This window comes from Haemaphysalis longicornis, unplaced genomic scaffold, assembly GCF_048455015.1.
Source record: "Haemaphysalis longicornis isolate Haplotype H1 unplaced genomic scaffold, Haemaphysalis longicornis Haplotype H1 scaffold_3, whole genome shotgun sequence".
NCBI classification, from domain to species: Eukaryota; Metazoa; Arthropoda; class Arachnida; order Ixodida; family Ixodidae; genus Haemaphysalis; species Haemaphysalis longicornis.
The window spans coordinates 121400576-121419919 of record NW_027526335.1 but is presented as its reverse complement, the minus strand read 5'-3'; the positions used below and the strand labels follow the sequence as shown (position 1 = coordinate 121419919).

Sequence of the window (19344 nt, the reverse complement as noted above, 5' to 3'; positions counted from 1 at the left end):
TGTGGCACTTATATTTGGTATTAAATGTTTGTACACAACCAGCGTACCAAGTGCGTTACCATGCGCAGTGCGGCAACATTGAAATCGCTGTCCTCAGTCGCTCGAGCCATCGCTGTCATGCGGTTGCCTCGGCGAGCGACTTCAGATCAGCGACTGCGGATCCTAGTCGGATCGCTCGTCGTGTCGCCGGAAAAATAGCTGCACGTGGTTAGCGCTTTAGAAAAAACATTCTTGGAACGTGCCGCAACAGCACCAACCTTCAGAATGGCTCGTTTAAGTCTGTAAAATCACACCCGCTGTCCCTAAAATTGAACGTGCAGAGCTCCCAAAGCAGCACCACAACACCAAAGAGGAACAAATTGGCTTTTAATTTGAAAAACATATAAAACAGTTTGCACAAACATTTCGTACTTCAGATTTGTTGTGGCTGTGCCCCAGGTGCACCTTTGTCCCTAGTGTCGTTGGCTGCCTGAGGCGTGAAAGCAAAACTTGACTAGCTGCTGACACCGCGCAGCCGGTAGCAGTGGTACGCACGTCCCCAGACGCCTCCTCTTAAATACAGTATTGCAGGCTACCGGGGGGTGGGGGGGAGAGAGAGAGCAGCAAACAGCACACAGAGGGACAACCAGGAACTTACACATGCTAAAAACTATCCTAAAAGTAACAACAACTGAGACGCGAGCCCCCTAAAAACAATCTGGTGGCCCCTCTACGAAACCTGTACACTAGCCATCATCACACTTGACAACACACGCGACAGTTCAGCCCTCTGCGACGGGAGAAAGTACCACAGGTTATCATTCGAGAGCTCTTCACAATGGTTACGAGTGAAGTTGCTCTCGCAAAACAACGCCACAGATCTAGTATGTTCCTCGGCCTTTAAAACTATCGCATGCCAGCGGCGTACACGTGCAACGAGGCGTGCACTACAGCTACATAACAGACATCATGCACCGGCAAAGGTTCTCGGACCCGGAGGTGAAAATGCTGCTCGGCAGTAGCTGCTCACTAGCCAAGACGAGCCGAGCCGGTCCGCCTAACCTTGAGCACCCTGTCTAAGAACAACAACAGCGAGTCTTCTTCAAATGCTAGGAAGATGCTGGGCGCATCAATGACGACATAACCAGCTGTCTTTGCTCCAAAGGGCCCACAGCGGCCTCCGTTTGGATGCGGCCAGAAGGGAGGGGACACTTTGCTGCTGGTCGATGGCTGAAAGTCCTGACGCCCGCGTGTGTGTGTCGTCAGGGTTGGGTAGCGAGATTTCAAAAGATGTCCGGACATGAGCTGAAGTTCCGGTCCCAGTAGCTGCCGGTGAACTGCCAGTCGTCACCGTGGGAGTGCTTCACGTGGCGAAACCACCTGGAGAAGCGTAAAGAAAATAATCGCGCTACTCAGGGTGATTTCAGAATGGTGGCTACAGCACACCTTCATTCTTCAGTTAAACTTTTCTCAAACGCTGCCTGAAATAGTCCTATAAATTAAACGGTAAGTGTAGAAACAAGTTTGCTTCTTTCGGTAGAAAACAGTGCCACACATTCTAAGCATATGTGTACAGTAGGATCTCGACGATATGAATCTCGCGGGACCGCGAAAAATATTCGTATCACCCAAAATTCGTATGAAACAACAAAGACAAAAAAATTGAGCACGAAAAAACTTTACGTGTACTTTTCTTTTCTTGTGCGTGATACTTTTCTGCTTTTTTTAACCTCCGTGCCGCCGAGCAGTCCTTTCTGGAGCACGTACAACTTCGCACTGATCTCTTTACTCGCAATGCCAATCACTACACACCACAACAGTCAGCGCGATTCATGTGCATCGGCGTTTCGCGTGCGATTTTTTCACGCCCGCAGCAGCTTCTGCCTTGGTCAGAAAATAACGAACGACGCGCGCAGCAGTCGGAGTGGGATGACTTGCACCACAAGGGGGAGGCGCGCGCCTCATGGAGGCAGTTTAGAAGCGCTCGAGACAGCCAGCTGGCTCCGCTGGAGATGTTTAGGCTTACCATCTCTGCAGATATTTCATGGGCGCGTTCACTAGCGGCGCGGATGATGTTTTACAGTACTGTTTTTGCCCACATTATCAGCTCCTTTAGCACACAAGCGACTTCGTGCGTGCCTTGAGTGGCATTTTAGAGTGGTTTCGCGGCAGCGTCCGCGCACCTGTGGTGCGCGCGGCGCATTTTCACGAGCAGAAAAACAACAGCAAGGTCAATCTCGGAGAAAGAAAGAGAGCCTGCACGTTGCCATCACTTGCTCGCTCGGCAATCGGTCGCCTTGCCGGCTCTTTCGTATCATCCGATGGGCCACGCAGGTCCATTCGTAACAGCCGAAATTTTGCCCATTGCAAACAATGCAATTTCGCCGGGACTTCTCAGAAATTTGTATCATCCCGAAAGTCATATCACCCAGAATCACATCATCGCGATTCCACTGTAATTACGCGATTCTAGCGCGCTCCATTTTTTCCCTGGGAAAATGCCTTCAAAAAGTGCATGCGCACTTAGAATTAAGTACTAGCCTAAACAGCACTAGCGGTTGCTTGTCGTGATCGATGTAATGGCACAATTGTGATTCAGGGGTGGGACGGCTAGAACTGCTTTAGGAGAACTTTTTGGAGCACAAAAGCTGCATTTTAAAGCACAAAACCCACTTTTGCAGCAGCTTGCACGGATGAAAAATATCCTTTTAGAGCAGCCCAGGAGCAGAGTACCATAAAAAAAAACTTGTCTTAGAGGGCAAATTATGTCTTGGGTGAAGGCACAGGTGACGGTTTCACTTACCCGTGTTTTAGGTCAAAAGCTGTAAATTTAGGCCGGGCAAATAAACAATTCAAACTGCATGCTCAAACAGATTTCCTGCTGGCATTACATCAATGCCACACTTATTTGCTTTCTTATCAAACTCTGCAAGCTCTTGAAGAGCCTGCTTTAGGGCTGTGTTGCCTTTTTGAACTACACTTAAACCTCGATATAACGAAGTCGTACTTGCAGGCGAAAATTTCGATAAATCGAGAATTTCGTAAAATCGAGGTTTCGATTTTACAGTTAATTAACCAGTTATTGAGGTTTCAAAACCTTGCCCATCGCTCAGAAACAACTGCTATGTAGTTACCTCGCCATTTAAAGCGAAATTTGTACTAAAACTGGCCGTGTAACTTGTGTGAATTAAGATCTTCAACACTTAGGCAATGGAATTCAGATACCCGACAGTAGTTCGTGTCGTCGTAAAACCGGTGCTTTTTCCGCAACGCCTCATTAAATATGATAGCAGACTAGGTTTCCACTGTTTCTTTTTTTCATTTCGGTAACTACTAAACGCCGCTGTTTGTCAATTGAATCCGCGTCCATGCCCCGTGAACTTCACACCGGCGAGGTGCTGGTTCGAAGTTACGCCCCTTTTCGTCCGTTCAGTGGTAGGCTTATGCGCGGCGTTGAGGGGTGCGGCGGGCCAACAGCGGAAGGGTGCTATAAAGCTTTCGAAAGACTTTTTTCATGCACAAAGGCTCTGCAGTATGGGCGCGTGATGCAACCACGACACTCGAGATAAAGCCATGATTGAGAGTTGAGCGTACACACGGACCGCTTCACTTTGTGGAGCAGCGCTTACGTGCTCCCGCTAAAGCGGAAAGCGTACATTAAATATCTTCTGGCCAAATTTGATTAAGCAATTACTTTTATGCTAGCTGAGCCCTAAAGAAACCGATTTCTCCGCATCGCAGCTGTCTAATGAACACGTTTTGACCTCGTTCGGAGAGCAATTTATTGCCACCAGCTCGGAATTTTACGGTAGGTAGGAAGTTTTCAGTGTGTGCCTTCTGGCCTCCAACTGCACTTCGGGTAACCGGGGCGCCCTGCTAGGCTGCAAACCAGCAAAGCTGTTCACGCTGCTAGCGATGCAGCATGTCTTTGTTCATTATCTCGTAAACACAGAAAAGAAAAAAAAAAAAAAAAAAAAAAACTAACGTTGCATTATGCACGGAGCTTTGCACTGCTGTCGAGACGAACGGAGAAAGATAAGTGGGTGAGAAAAGCGAACAGGGATCACAACAGCGACTGGAACGCATAACTCGATCGAGAGAGGCTTTAGCCGAAAATCACCAGAAATTCGCCATGCCACTATCCATAAATTTAGGTCGCCACAGGCCTCTCTCAAATTCTCCAACTTGGTGAAAAGTAGCCAGCAGGGGCAACCCTGGCAGGTAATTTCGCCGGCAACCGGTGGGAGCAACGTTACTAGAACAACTCTTGCGTGGAACGACATTATACGGTCGCCGCGCCCCCTGACATGCTGAACATAAAACTTACAAACCACAGGTTGCTTTCACAGCTGTAACTTCCCGCTAAAACTAGCGTAGGCTCAAAAAAGGTTGTCGAATCTCCTGCTTTGACGCAGCGCGGCAGCAATTTGGGTCAATTTTGTGGTTCTGGCGCATCTGTACCATCAAGTCGCAAATGTAGCATGCTGACGCAATTGGCGCAGCTGCACCACCCCTTCTTCTCTTGCAGATAGCAAGAGCCCCTACTTACCCCCTAAAAGGAAGAAATGGTAGTACCTAGCAGTATGCACCTTTCCACAAGTAAAATGGTTGACGCCTCGCACCGCAGCAGCCTCGCACTCAACGTTTTTAACAAGAAAGTGTTTTATGCCGTTTTCCCTGTGCTTCACTGATGTCATTTCCATTACGGAAATGATGCCAGTGAACCACAGGAAAAACGGCAGAAAAAGATTAATTGACACGGATGGTGCTGCCGTCTAGGAGAGGTGAAGTGAAGTAGTGCATCATGACCCATCATTTACTGTTGTTTTCTTTTTACAATTCATATTTTTATGCCCACATGGCTAACTAAGGCTGCAGGTATAAATGAACAACAAACAATGAACAATGAACAATAAGCTCATTGAAGTCAACCCTGTGATGTGTACCTCTCTCGAACTTGTTGGGTTGCTTGGTTTGATTTCATTCTTATATTTTGACCGTTTTGTTGCTCCCCATTTTAGCGTAGTTGGCTTGGCAGTCTTCCATGGACAAGCTCAAACAAAGTAATCTATGTTGTTTCCTGGATAGCTGCGTTGTACGCAAACGTGACATAAGGGAGAATTTCGTCCCACATCGTATGTTCAACGTCGATGTACCACATAGACAGCATATTCACAATGATCTCGTTTGCTCTTTCGGTAAGTCAGTTTGTTTGGCAGTGGTACGCTGTGGTCTTTCGGAGACCCGTCTTGCTGTAGCTTAATACCCCTTGAATTAGCTCTACAGTAGGGGCATTTTTTTTACATGAACTGGTGCAGACCAGTGCAGAGTGCTACTGGGGATATCAATTAGTAAAAAAAATGAACATATGCTGCACTGCTTGCACCAGGTTGCACCAGTGCAGCCAGTTCAGGTAAAAAAAATGCCTCTAGTGAAGACCGTTCTGCAGACCATGATTACAACTTCAGGGGCTCTTTTGCTGGTGTGTCCCTCTTCTTGTTTGCTTTTCGGTTTGCATAGTTTCCCTTTTAATTTTCCCCATTTCCATCATACATCAACTGAAAACTTTTCCCTTAAAGTGGTCAGTCCAAATTATTGGAAATTTCCCCCTAATGACAGGCTATCTACAATTTGCTGTGTTTCCTGTACCTAGAACAGGACAGTTTTTCAAGTCTTTGCTAATCAATCGATTGATTGATTGATTGATTGATTGATTGATTGATTGATTGATTGATTGATTGATTGATTGATTGTAGGGTTTAACGCGCCGACGAGGCGATAGGCGCGCTGTAGTGGAGGGCTCTGGATTAATTTTGACTGCCCGGGGATCTTTAACGTGCGCCAAAATCTCGAACACACGGCTCTTTGCTAATCAAACTGGTGTTATTCGCCACAACTGCCCTCAAGCTAAATCTGCGTGCCCGTTTAGCATGCGATATTACACTCCACAGTGAAAAAGATGGCAGGAGAGAGGGAACGCAGCTCACTTGGGTTCCCAGACATCCTTATGTTTTTTACGGTGCTTGCGTGCCTCCCTCTGTTTCTCCTCCAGGCGGTTCTTCTCTCCCGCGGCCCCGTCTGCAAAGGCAAGGGCAGTACGCATTTTTCAAGCATTTCTAAGTGGAACTGCATAATAACGCTATCCGACAACATGAATCGCTGCTCCGTGGCAAGTAAACACGGCAATTCAAGTCCAAAGGAAAGGGTTACAAACTTTGCAGCAAAACAGTAAGCTTAGCACTGCACGTAGAAAAGTTGTACAGTAGAATCTCGATGATACGATTCTGGGTGATACGAATTTCAGGATGATACGAATTTCTGAAAAGTCCCGGCAAAATTGCATTGTTTGCAATGGGAAAAATTTCGGCTGTTACGAACGGACCTGCGCGGCCCAGCGGATGATACGAATGAGCCGGCGAGGCGCCCGACTACCGAACAAGCAAGTGACGGCTCTCTCTCCCCATTTGTCACTCTTCTTTCTCCAGAAACGGCCGGTTGTTGTTTTCTGCTCGCGAAAACGCGCCCCGCATGCCCCATGCGCGCCGCGAAACCTCTCGCACGCTGCGCACGCTGCGGCCGGCGGCGGCAACATGGCGGCGGCTTCGGCCGCGAAGTGGCACGGCCGCTCGAGCGGCCGCTTCTAGTCGCTCTTTAAAATGCCGCTCAAGGCAGACACGAAGTTGCTTGTGCAGTAAAGGAGCTGATAACGTTGGCGAAAACGGTACTATAAAACATCATCCGCGCCGCTAGTGAAAGCACCCATAAAATATCTGCCGGAGTGCTAAGCCTAAACATCTCGGGCGGAGCCAGCCGGCTGTCTCTAGCGTTTCGCAAGTCGTCAGCGTCATTTTCTGACCGAGGTAGGAGATACCGCGGGCGCGAAATCGTCAATGCGGCTGTGAAAATACAGTGCGCGCAAAGCCGAGGCGTGCGAATCGCGTGCAAAAACGCACCATGCTGTTCACGCTTGACTGTTGCTGCGTGTGCGAGCTTGGACACCGTGAGTGAGGAGACAAGCGCGAAGCTAGGCGAAGCGTTACGCGCTCCAGAAAGGACTGCTTTGTGACATGGGGGTTTAAAAGAAACAGAAAAAATCACGGATTTGTTCACGCGAAAGTAAGAAAAGAAATAAACGAAAGCTTTTTTCAGCACTCAATTTTTTGGTCTGTGTTGGTTCATACGAATTTCGGATGATACGAATATTTTTCGCGGTCCCGCGAGATTCGTATCATCGAGATTCTACTGTACTAGGCTCGGATGCCAGTGACCACGTAGCCTAACGTGTGCGACGTTCATTTTGCCGCGTTCAAAACGTGCCTCAGAACTTCTTTAAAGGGGCCATGCAGACAAAATGAAAGTTTGTTTCGTTCGAAAGATTTGGTGTTTTACGGTGCCCTCGGCACTTTTCCAGCAGCAAGTGATGGTTTATTCACTGAAATTAATCGAAGTTAAAATTTCGATTCTCCTGCCACATTGTGTGTTTCGTGAAGTCTGCCATGACGTAACAAGGACGGGTCTTCAAGTGCTGCAGTGTTCAGTCTGCAGCGGACTGCAGAGACTTGTTTACTATCACTCAGTCCCCCTAGATGGTGCCAGCATACTTGCTCCCCACCGCTGTCCGCCTTTGCCTTGTTTTTGAATGTTTTTGGCCTGGATTGTTTTTGTTACGGTGGGTAGTAATTGTATGGGGTACGTACGGCAAACAGGGTCATGTAAGACAACGTTCATCTACTGCGTAGGCCTCGGCTAGTGATTGCTACGATTCCAAGCTGACCTGGGAGGCCTATCTTAGGCATTTTACAGCCGACAACATCGCACAAGCGTGGTATGAAAATTACTGAGATATCGAAAATGCTCATCCAACGATAATGTCAGATGTCAAGCATGTTTTACAGAACCGAAACCAAAACTTGTTTGAATGCTAGTCTTGGACATCGTCCAATCACAGTGCACCTCCTCCCGATGTCACAGCCTTTAGTTGGTGCGGCCGCCGCAGACCGCACATGGTAGTTTTTCTTCTTTCAGGCTTTATAAAATAATTACCCACTTATCAATTGGATAAACGATGAAAAGTGTGTTAATTTGAGCCTGCCTACACAGTGCAAGCACAAAGGGGAGCTTGACAAATTCACTTCAGTTTCCCTTTAAGCACTATCATTCCCCGCTCCAAATCTCATCTCCACCATATATCCTGTGGAATATAATGTTCTATAAAACGAGCCTCACTTCCCCACATCATTTAGTCATGCCCAGTCATACCGAAATCCCGTAGAAAAAGCTCATCCCATCCTTCACAACATACCATTGCCTCTAGCCCAGCTCCCCTTCTTCAAGATGCTCTCAACCAGTTGGCTTTTTTAAAAACACTGAGCTCCCAAAACATCGGGAGCCACGCTGTCTAGATGACTGAGTGAACAACTCAGTGGTGCAATCACCGCAACTTTTGGGCAAAATAAAGTTACTACTACTACAGGGCCACTACCCAAAGGAGAGAAAGAAGCCAAGGTCGTACCAAGGTCACCCGCCTCCAGGCGTCGCATGTCTGGCCGTAGCCGGCAGTCTGTGCTCGGCAGGCTCTTCTCCATGCCTTCCTCCATCTCATTCAGGGCCATGGCAAACAGCGTGAAGTTGTAGTACTGCAATTTCAAAGGGGGGGGGGGCAATCACGTTTTGCAACTAAGTCACCATCACACTTACGTCTGAGTTCTCGTCCTTTTTGTTTTTTCCTACGATGGACGATTTTGAGGTGCTCACGACAAAAACTTTGCCTGGCAACTGCGGCACCAGGCAGGTCGCTTTGCACTTTCGTTGCTACAGTGGCTGGAAGCAGTTGAGGTTCTTTGATAATTACTGCATTTACATAGATTTCCCGATGTGCAAACTTCCCTGCTGGTGAGAGCTACGATTGTAGTAGGACTACCAAGCTGCTATAGCGGTCAAATCTTAATGCACCAAAGTTCACTGCGCTGATGGTGATAGCTTGTACTTGCAAAATTTCCTTGGGAAAATAAGGGGGAGGGACTGGTACAACAGTCTTCTCTTTTGTCAAAGTTGTTTCTCTGTTTCCTCAGAAGCGCCATCATCTGTATCAGATCTTTGAGCCGAATTGGGAGCACAAAAAAATTCAGGGAAGCTTCCACTTCCGCACAAGATTTGCAGGCAAGCACTACCGGACACATAGTAAAGTTTCGGTATCGTTGTTTATTTGCATAGCTGCGTGCGGTGCTAGTACTCGTCGTCATATGCATCGAAAAGGTCATCGTTGTCTTCGCGGCGAGCGGTGGATGCAAAGTCATCCTCAACATTGTAGACTTCCACCAGCTCTTCGTAATTGACTCAAGGTAGCAGTGGCGGTATCTGCAAGTTTACTCGGGAAGACTTGGCACACTCGTAGCCATGTCTTCAATTATTCATTGTAAGAGTTCCAGGCGTCAGCAACGCTGCAAAGTCGAACGCGTGGGAAGCGGCGGTTCCCTGAAGGGCACATGAATGACTTTATGGCAGCCAGCTCGTTAAGAGCAAGCGGTCTCTGGGTCATGCCGCTCGCGGGAGGACACATTGTCTGGGGTAGCAGCTGCGCTGTCGCGTTGTTTTGGCCGGAGTGCGTGGTGTAGCCGTGGGAAAACATTGGTAGCCTGGCGACTCAAATGGCATCCCGAGGGCATGGCGGCCGTTGGCTCGGGGCCCACCGCGGTTTCCATTAGCAGGTTGTAAAACCATTTGGTCCGTCGAGCGGCTGGAGACGGGGAGCGTGGAGCTGTCAACTGTGGTTAGACAGTGGCCGATTTATGGCGGTAGCTTTCCTTTTGTTGGCCAGTGTGCGCGCGGAGTGAAGGCGTGCGCGGGTGCGCACGTTGCGGCCCGGGATGGGCGCGGCAGAGGCGACGCCCGAGCCGGCCGCCGTGTCCTTTTGTCCCTACGCGCTGTTTCTGGCCCACAGTCCAATTAACGGGGCATGGCCTGTCAACGGCGGAGAATCTTGGGGACGCGCCGGGTCGTTAAGACGGATATTTATGGGTTTCAGCTGGCTTGAGTAGCTGTCCTGTTTCGAGGTAACATGGTGGTATTTTGCCATCACCGCCTTCCGAGTCTCCTCCACATTGCCCTTGTGTGATTTTAGGGCCCAGCCGTAATACCGGCTCAACTTGGTGATGAGCTCTCCTGTCAGCCGTCCTTTTCCACCAAGGCTCTCCGCACCACCACTCTTTGACTTCAGTGTACGCAGGTTAGTTCCCATGCGTTTCTCAACATGGTTGATGCAGTCTTCTTTTACGATTTTTATGTAGCCGTAAACACCAGCTTCCGAAAGAGCGAGGTACGTGCGGCAATCCCCGTCACACAAGATTGTTGTGTACCTCAGCCCATACTTCGCGAGCGACCTCTCAAAAAGAACGAGTGCTGCCTGCACCTCCATCTCCCCTGCCTTCTTGTCGGTGTTTTTCTAACACACGTGGCTTTCCTTCCATGACTGGTAGGCAGGATCATTTTTGTCCGACGCACGTTCACAGCCGGCACAGATTTTGCTCAGGACCACGTAGTCCAGCACGAGCCCCGTAAAAAGTTCGATCACGGTCCCGACGCCGATGTGGGACGTGTGTCCGCGGGTCATCTATGAACCGTCGTAGGAAACGGCAATATTTCCCGGATTGTCGATGTCGAGCTCGCGGTAAAGTTCACAAACGGACTGCGCGGACTCGGTCGTGACACTGTCGGCTGCACGAGTAGCAGCAGGGGTCAGCTTTGTTTTTACGTAGTGCTGCCACGTCTTCGTATGCAGCCCACGATGGGAAATGTTCATCTCGGCAAAGACGTCGTTTAGCGCTGTTTGACGATTTCCGTACGACTGCATCGCGCGTGCAGCCAGTACGTTCACTACGAAGGGGTTCACCTTTTGTTCCCCTTCAACACGCGGAGAACTTCACGTCGACGACACGACTCCACAGTTCGCGCATTCAAGGCACAATTTCACCGCAAGGCCGTATTCGCGTTCACCAGTGGAGACGCTAACGTTCCCGCCGCACGTTTTACACTTTACACCATTCATCAAGTCGTTCAACGAGTCCAGGCTCGCAATGACGAAGTTTGTATCGTCAACGGGGCCGGTCGCAAAGTCGGGGCTTTCAGAAGCAAAGCAATCCATCTTTCTCTTCATTGCTGGTTTTGACGCAAGGTCATGTAGGCGCTTTTCACCTTTCGCTTTTTTCTCGCGCACTTCAGACGGCTGCAGCATCGCTGTATCTAGTCGAATGCGCTGGCTCGGTCCCGGCGGACCCGTCGGGGCTGCTAGGCCTATCTGGCTGTCAGGCACATCGGCGGCTCCGTCGGCTCCAGCATTACGCTCAGGGTCGCGTGCAGTCTCTTCAGTTTCCACTGATGCGGAACACTTCTTGAAGTTGTTCACTTGGGACTTCTTCCTTTTCTTGCCATACTTCTTCCGCGTATGATGTTTTTTTGCCGAACCAGGCATCGCTTTGTGTTTTCGCTGACGTTCGCACACAAGAGAGATGGCGGCGGCACACCAGGGCAACCGATGTGCCCGCGCGCGAAGCAGACGGCCCGCGCCGCACTCGGCCAATCCAATCGCGCCGTGGCACCACGTGCGCCCAACGTCCAATCAGGCCTCGAGTTTTACTTTTTTTCAATGCTTATTTTCTCTTCGCCGAGTGGGCGAAGCGGGACAGCAGTGGCGGGAGATTGAAGCGGGAAGAGCGCTCTTTCAAATGACACCGCGATGGCGCCTGTCGCTCCAGGGGGAAAACGGCTGCGCGCAGTGACAAAAGTACCGTTTTAGCGTTCGCTTTTGCGCGCATTGGGCTCGCGCAAATGTTTTGAATTGTTATTGCGAGTAAAATACTAGTTCCCGAGATTTGAAACTTAGCAGACTTAGGCAGAAAGACTTGAGGATTCCGAAAATGCCACTTTCAAAAAATCGATTTTTTTTCGGCAATTTTTGGTCCCAAAGACCCGTGTCCCCCCTTAAGATAAATGTAAGGATCTTATGTTTTGAAGGGCCGCCTCCACTAGTAAGTGATAGAAATTAGGCGAAGTTCAAAAGGCTGCCTAGAGGTGTTTATATACTGCTGCATAAACAAGCGGGCTCTAGGTATTACTACTCATGCTACCCCGGGTCACCAAGGCAGAATTAGCTGGATCTGTCAGCCCAACCGCAACAGCAGCATCCACACGGCCACTTTAGCCGACAGCCAATGCACGTACCTGTGCAGCATAGTCCGGTCGTGGAGTGGCTCTCCAGAGGAGGCGAGAGTTGGGAATGTCCAGCGAGTATGTTGAGTCACTCTTGGGAATCTCCCCATCGTCCACCTCACACGGTTCGGGACTCTGCGCAACAATGTGAGGTGGGGACAAAAATTACAGGGTCACCCAAGCACTGTCTGTGATGCAGTGCAACAACAAAAGCATTAGTGTCTGATTACCGAACCTCTCATCATCATCATTAGCCTTTCCCATTTGCACTTTTTTCTTCCTCTATGTATACACACCTTTTTATCCCTATCCCACCTAGGCTATCATTTTCATAATAAAGTTTATTCAATTCAGGTTGCCACATTTGCACTGCTTGAAAGCCATCTGATGGCACAGTGCAAGTCTTTCTTCATCTTTTGTTTTTGTTGTGTTTGGAGCAGGTCGAGCCATCGTCTGCCAATGACAAAATTGTCCATGTTACCAGGGCTGTTTGTTGACTAAGAAGTGTGTGTTCCTGGCAAGTGATGCATTACCGCATCAGCTGCTTCACTGGTGCAGGGGATTGGAACACCCTTCCACTTTATTTCATCAATGTACCAGTGAAGCATTCGATTGTACTTACAGGATGCAAACTTGCTGCCTGATGAAGCACAAATAACCTCAAATTTGAATACATTTATCATGACTTTAAGTTTATTAGCCTTCGACATTTATAACAAGTGTGCCAAATTGAACTGAATGGGGCAAAATTTTAAGCAACCAAACACGTAACATTAAATCACAGCTGTGCATGGGATATTGAAGCGTTTCAACAAGTGTAAACGCTAAACGACAAAGAAAAAATCATGTCCTCTCAAAAACAGCCTACCTGGAGAAAGTTAATGGCTCTAGTGGCTAGTTTCGGGGGACAAGACTCAATGCACCCAAGTCTAAAACTGCAATTTCCTGCTCAGGGCAATGCTGTCCATGATGCCGGCAATGTGCAACTGAGTCAATCCTGAAACCACAGCAACTCCACACCCACGAAAAAAAAGGCCCACCCGACGACATTCCAATGCAAGTCGTGCTCTGCAACTGAACTGCGAACACCAGTGGTGACAAGATTTTTCACTCGTTTCCTTAAAAGCAGCCGTTTGGAGGCTTCTTAACCTTCACTTGGATAATTACAAGCCTTTTCGCGTTGCTCACAGATTACAGAAGGCTCAAATGAATGGCCACGCAGAAGAATGGGCTTTCTATTCCGAAAGCATCCACGGTAGAACCATCAATTTTGAGCACACACTTGTGGCAGGGATAGTCACCGCATGAAACAGGCTGCCCCCCCCCTCCCTTTGGGCACCCCCACATCTGGGCTTATGTCTCTTTTTGGCTCGAAAGAAGCGTCTCCCCAGCAGACCCAGCCACAGTATGAGCTAGCGGGACAAACAGAGAGGGAGAGGTCGCAGGCAGAAGAGGGTGCAGGCAGCACCCACCTTGGGTCCCGGCGGGTCCCCTCCGGCCGAACCGCCCGTGAGCGAGCGGGTGAGGCTGTTGAGCTTGGCGTACATGCGCTTGGGCGTGTGGGCGGGGCTGGCGCCCGCACTCGCCGAGTGGCCGCCCGTCTGCAGTGTGGTGCCGCCACCGCTGCTCAGGTGTGGCTGGTCGGGGGGCGCCCGGAAGTTGTGCGTCTGCATGTACTCCTCGTACTCGGCCACGGGTGCCGACTTCAGGTAGTCGGTCCACTTGCCGTACAGGAAGCGCAGCCGGGACTTCCTGCCGGGAGAAACGGGGAGGAGCCGAGACAGATTGGCGACAAGTTTTCGGTGCAGCAAATCCTTGATTTTGGAGTACAAGATGCTTGATTCAGACCAGTTACCAACATTTAATACTAGGAGCTTGATTAAAAATTGAAGCCGTTCCACTCAATGTGAAAGCTGTCGGAAGGGCAGAACAGTGATTCGCCATAATGGGCTGTAGCACCGTTATCCGCTCACTGCTACCACCCAATGCAATTAAAATTTCCCACCTTCGCAGCGCTCGCGCGCCCCCTGCCTGAAACTGCACCAGCAGGAGTGCTTTCTTTTTGTGCTTGCTTTTCCTACCGCACATGCCGGCGTTGCACACTGCCACTTATCACAAAAACTAACCAGACGAGCATTCCTAACTAAATTAACGCGGGCGCTACCAGTTATGTAGGTATATTTTGCCTCAAATGTACCTATAGTTTTCTTTGCGCTAACCAACAGGGAGATGTAGGACAAGCGCCAGCAGTTCACGAGTTTCGAACGCCTATAACTATATAAACCGCTTTGCTTTTGAAGCCTCTAGGTTACACCGCGACAACGGAACATTGTGCCGCTTTAATTGGATCCAGCGAGCGAGCTACGACAAGGCAAGCCCCTGAAGTGCTCTGCACTTAAAAACAAATGTTTAGCAAGTTCGGCGGACAACACCACTTTTGAATCACCTTGAAATTCGCACAACACCGAAACAGCCTTTCGAGAAAGTGTTTTCAACATAGCATCACTATAAGTTAAAAGCTTTTTCACAAAGGTTCATAATACTCTGAACATTTCTCGATTACCTGGTTAATTTGGAAACCTTTTCTAGATCTCGCCTGCTTCTTTGGCCATTGGTAAATCTAAGGTCGCACTTATGGTCGAGAATCATTCACAAAGCACGACCTGCACTACCTTCTTAAAAACTTTTTGATTCTATTGAGGCAGCGTGCATAGATATTGTAAAGTGCTGTTAAAAATACAAAATTGAAGAATGCAGCAACCATAAGGTGTTTTTTCTTTTACCATTTCAATGCTGAAATTATTATTTTTGTAATTAGACAGTGTTGTACAAACGAGTGTAGCGACATGGCAAAAGTTGCGCAAGGCGAGGTGGCGGTCGTTGCATTCCCTCAGCTCTTCCATTTCAACCCCCATGACTCACATTCACTCAGATCAATAAAGACTAACGTTGCTATGGTTACCCACATCGCACTGAGCATCAAATTTCACATTATGTACATAATTATCAATACCCACGTGCAATTGTAACCAGTCCTGCTATTGGGCGCTGCCCAAACACGTCGCGGCGATGCAGCACAGGCTGCAACTTGCATTCAACCGTTCTATTCCTGAGGCTCGCGGGCTCGTTGTCCAACACAGCAATATTAACTCAGCATTTTATAACATTGCAATAAGCTCAAAAGTTCACTTCACGAACCCTGATAACAGATGCAGGCACCACATATCGCACTCAAGGATGAATTGCGGCAAAGTTGTGGGCACCACATTATTTTCAGTGAACTCTGTCAACGAGCCGTGCAACTTCCCATAATCTGGCAAGCATTATTCCCCCGTTAATGTAACTGTTCCGTACCACAACAGCTAAAATCGATGCCCCATCGAGAATTCCATTACAGCGAATCTGGCCGGAGAGCCAACTATGCTATAGAAGCTATCATTTGCTTCGTTTCACTTGTCTGCTGTTTGTGTGTTTGCAAGTGAGCAATGATAAAAGAGATGACCGAGAGGCACAACACAAGGGCTCGGCTGACCTAACGATAGCAGGATCCCATCACCACGTCCCCACTAAAAACAGCACCACACATGGAAAGTCATGTAGCCAATTCCACCTTTTCCCCCTTTGAAATTGGCATGAGCATCAAAATCCAAGCTTTTCAGGCTGTTTTGGAGCAGTTGGGTGCAATTTTTGCAAAAATTATGCTTTAGGAGCAGCTTGGCGCAAGAAAACGAGATTGTACCAAAAGTGCACAATATGCGCAGCTGTCTCGCCCTTTGCCATTGTCTAGAGGTACGCTTCACCATTGGATACCAGAGTACCACTCCGCATTTTCAACCTTCACGACAAAACTGGTACCCAACTTAAGACAGGGGCCAAGTAAATGCTTGCCCTTATGATGGGGCACTTAAAGTGATGCAGAACGAGAACAAACAGGCTGTCAACCTTTTGGTTGAAACGATGAGACAAACAGCTGCTCACTGCAGCCAAAATTTTCCACACACAATCTCCGACATTCTGATAAGAATACCCGGACGTAGGCATGTTTGTATGACCCTCACATATTTGTAGAATACCTAAACTTGCCGTAATGCTACGTCTTGCTATGTTTCTCATGACTAACCTGCGGCTCAAAAAAAAAAAGGGGGGGGGGGAGGGGGGAAGAAGAGCTAGCACCAGCTTGTCACGGCGCTTGGTTGTGGCACCAAGCAAGGCTCACTGAAAGATGTTTTCCACTGGAATTGTTACATTATTTTCACTCTAGTGAAGTAGCAAGAGATGCTCCTAGCAGGGCAGGCCTCCCCAGAATTTCTTCAAGTCTCTTCCTCTCTCAAAACTTTAGAGCGTCAATGCAGATAATGTCATTGTTAATATCCAAATGGAGGGATAATGGATAGGCTTGTGCGAATAGTGATATTTTAGTTCGAAGCAAATTCGAAGCGAATAGTCCTAGGGGTCGAATACTTTCGAACCAAATTCGAATAGCTGTCAGGTGTCACTGAGCTTCCTTTCACCGAGACATTCCGGTAAAAAAGTTCTACAGTAAAATCTCGATGATACGAATATCACGGGACCGCGAAAAATATTCGTATCATCCGAAATTCGTATGAACCAACACAGATCAAGAAATTGAGCACTGAAAAAAGTTCTCGTTTATTTCTTTTCTTACTTTCGCGTGGAGAAATCCGTGACGTTTTCCTGCTTGTTCTTAACCTCCATGTCGCCGAGCGGTAATTTCTGGACTTTCGTCTCCTCTTTCGTGGTGCCCAAGCTCACTACAGGAGTGTTTTTGCACTCGATTCATGCGCGTCGGTGTTGCGCGCGCGATTTTAACGCCCGCCTTGGCGATTCCGTGCTCGTGGTCGCCTGTGCCTCGGTCAGAAAATGACGCACGTGGCAGTGGAAAGAGCCTGACTATTTCCACCAATTGGAAGGCGTGCACCTCAGGGTGGCAGTTTCGAACGCTCGAGACAGCTGGCTGGCTCCACCGGAGATGTTTAGGCTTAGCACCCCGGCAGATATTTCATGGGCGCTTTCACTAGCGGCGCGGATGATTTTTTATAGCACCGTTTTCGCCCACATTATTAGCTCGTTAACCGCACAAGAAACTTCGTGTGTGCTTTGAGCGGGGTATCTTGTAGCGGTTAGAAGCGGTGGCTCGAGCGCCCCGCACCACTTCACGACAGAAGGTGCCGCCTGGTTGCCGCAGCCGGCCGCGCCCCGCACAGCGTGCGGGTGGTTTCACGGCGGTGTCAGCGCGCCTGTGGAGTCTGCGGCGCGTTTTCGCGAACAGAAAACAACAGCCCGGCTGTTCCTGGAGAAAGAGCCCGTACGTCGCCATCTCTCGCTCGTTCGTATCATCCGCCGGGCCGCGCAGGCCAGTTCGTGAGAGCCGAAATTTTTCCCATTGTTGCAATGGGAACAATTTCAATGTTTGAAACAATGAAACAGGAGCCTCGACTACCCTGTCGAACGTGCGCGAAGGCTGCGACGATGCGGCAACGCTCTGAATGTGGCTTAGCTTGTCTCCTTGTCTTGGCTCCACATGTAGTCAAGATGTAGGACTGATGTCAATGGCACTGCGGCTTGCCTAACAAAACCGAAACTTGAACGAAGTTTTGATATTCGTTCATCCCGAATACTTCAAAATATCGAAAATTTTAAATTCGAGTCGAAGCGAATTCGAATACTGTAATATTCGTTTGAATATTCGAAATGCCCGAATATTCGCACAAGCCTAATAATGGAGATCATTGTAGTATGGCTTTAGTCCCCCAATCCCTTAATTCCAAGTCGAAGCTTCAAAATCTGAAGAAAATCACGGCAGCCCCGATTACAATGACTGGCGAGGAGGAGTATATACAAACTTTCTTAGGGACATTTTCAAGACCATCTTCGCCAAAGCTGTCAATGAGGGAAGTCTAGTCACTTAGCTTGCAATCAATTGGCAGACACTTTCACAACTTCACCTGATCTTGTCAATTAGTAGCCTTCGATGTGGACATTTGCAGCCTTGAAAGCAACAGTTGAGTGTACAAGTTGTGCACCAACCTGTCCTAAGAGTTGTGCTGTTTCCGGTATTGTACTAAACAAAGGCACAACCTTCCACACCTGCACTAATAGTCTTGTCCTATTTGTTCCCCATTTAGAGGACAGGCCCATTAGCTAGTGGTCGTCTGGCAAGTTTACCCACTGCAGCAGGAAGCTGCCGACCACCGGATTGCTGGTTAATAACAAGCCTGGGAGAAGCCGTTTGCAGTGCCCTTCCTTACACATGCTTGTAAACTGTGACACTTAGGTACACTTGGAAATGGCACATCAGTTCCTGTAGATGAAGACGAATGAAAACGGCTCTGCAACGCGCAACCACATGTGCTGTGCCCCCCCCTTTCTCCCCCTGGACTCGAGCACTCACTGCTTGTCGTAGACGAAGCCCTCTATCCGGTGGAGGTCCTTGTAGAACCAGCCAGCCTGCTTGAAGGTCAGCGCCGACGTCAGGCCAGACTTTTGGCACACTATCTCCATGAGCCCGTACTGCAGTGATTATAACCGCATGGGAGTCAAGGAGAGCTCGGTGAGGCCTGTCCAGGCAAGGGGGGAAGAGAGAGAGAGAGAGAGAGAGAGAGAGAGAGAGAGAGAGAGAGAGAGAGAGAGAGAGAGAGAGAGAGAGAGAGAGAGAGAGAGAGAGAGAGGAGGAGGAGGGGGGGGGGGCACGCACCTGTTCAAACCAGAGCTTGCCCACAATGATGTTGTGGATGCAGCAGTTGACATTGGTCCACGTGTACGTCTCGCCGTGCCTGAAAGCGGCAATGGAGGAAGGAGAGAAGAGCAATGTGGGCCTTCTCGCTAAACGATGCAATATGTAGGAGCAGCTGCACTTCCATTTGAAGAACAGAGAAAAGAAAAACAGGCCATTTTTAGCTGGTGACTCAACTCAACAAATCCCTACTACCAGCGCAAATCACGATACAACTGTTACAAGAATCAATTGTTTCCTGCTTCCAGATCGTGTGGGGTCTAATAAGGATGCTCTCTGACAAATGGCTCAATGATCCCATATATTTCCCATGTGGCTGGGTACTAGGCTGGTTCAAAAAGTTTGCTACTGACCCCCTAACTCTTTTCTCGCACATTCTGAAAGAATCTTTCCTCTCACCACTATCA

At 48.8% G+C, this 19344-nt stretch overlaps 1 protein-coding gene across 1 annotated transcript in view; it reads right to left on the bottom strand.

Annotated features, from left to right (window-relative positions):
• Positions 1-349: 349 nt before the first annotated feature.
• LOC144175061 (oxysterol-binding protein-related protein 1-like) overlaps positions 350-19344 on the bottom strand; it is a 70538-nt gene continuing 51543 nt past the window's right edge. The window contains exons 19-25 of the mRNA XM_077704105.1: positions 18899-18977; positions 18596-18714; positions 13656-13935; positions 12196-12318; positions 8492-8615; positions 5967-6057; positions 350-1359 (exon numbers count right to left, since the gene is read on the bottom strand). Of these exons, the coding sequence (XP_077560231.1) occupies positions 1263-1359; positions 5967-6057; positions 8492-8615; positions 12196-12318; positions 13656-13935; positions 18596-18714; positions 18899-18977 (913 nt within the window). The 3' untranslated portion in view covers positions 350-1262. The remainder of the gene's footprint in view (positions 1360-5966; positions 6058-8491; positions 8616-12195; positions 12319-13655; positions 13936-18595; positions 18715-18898; positions 18978-19344) is intronic.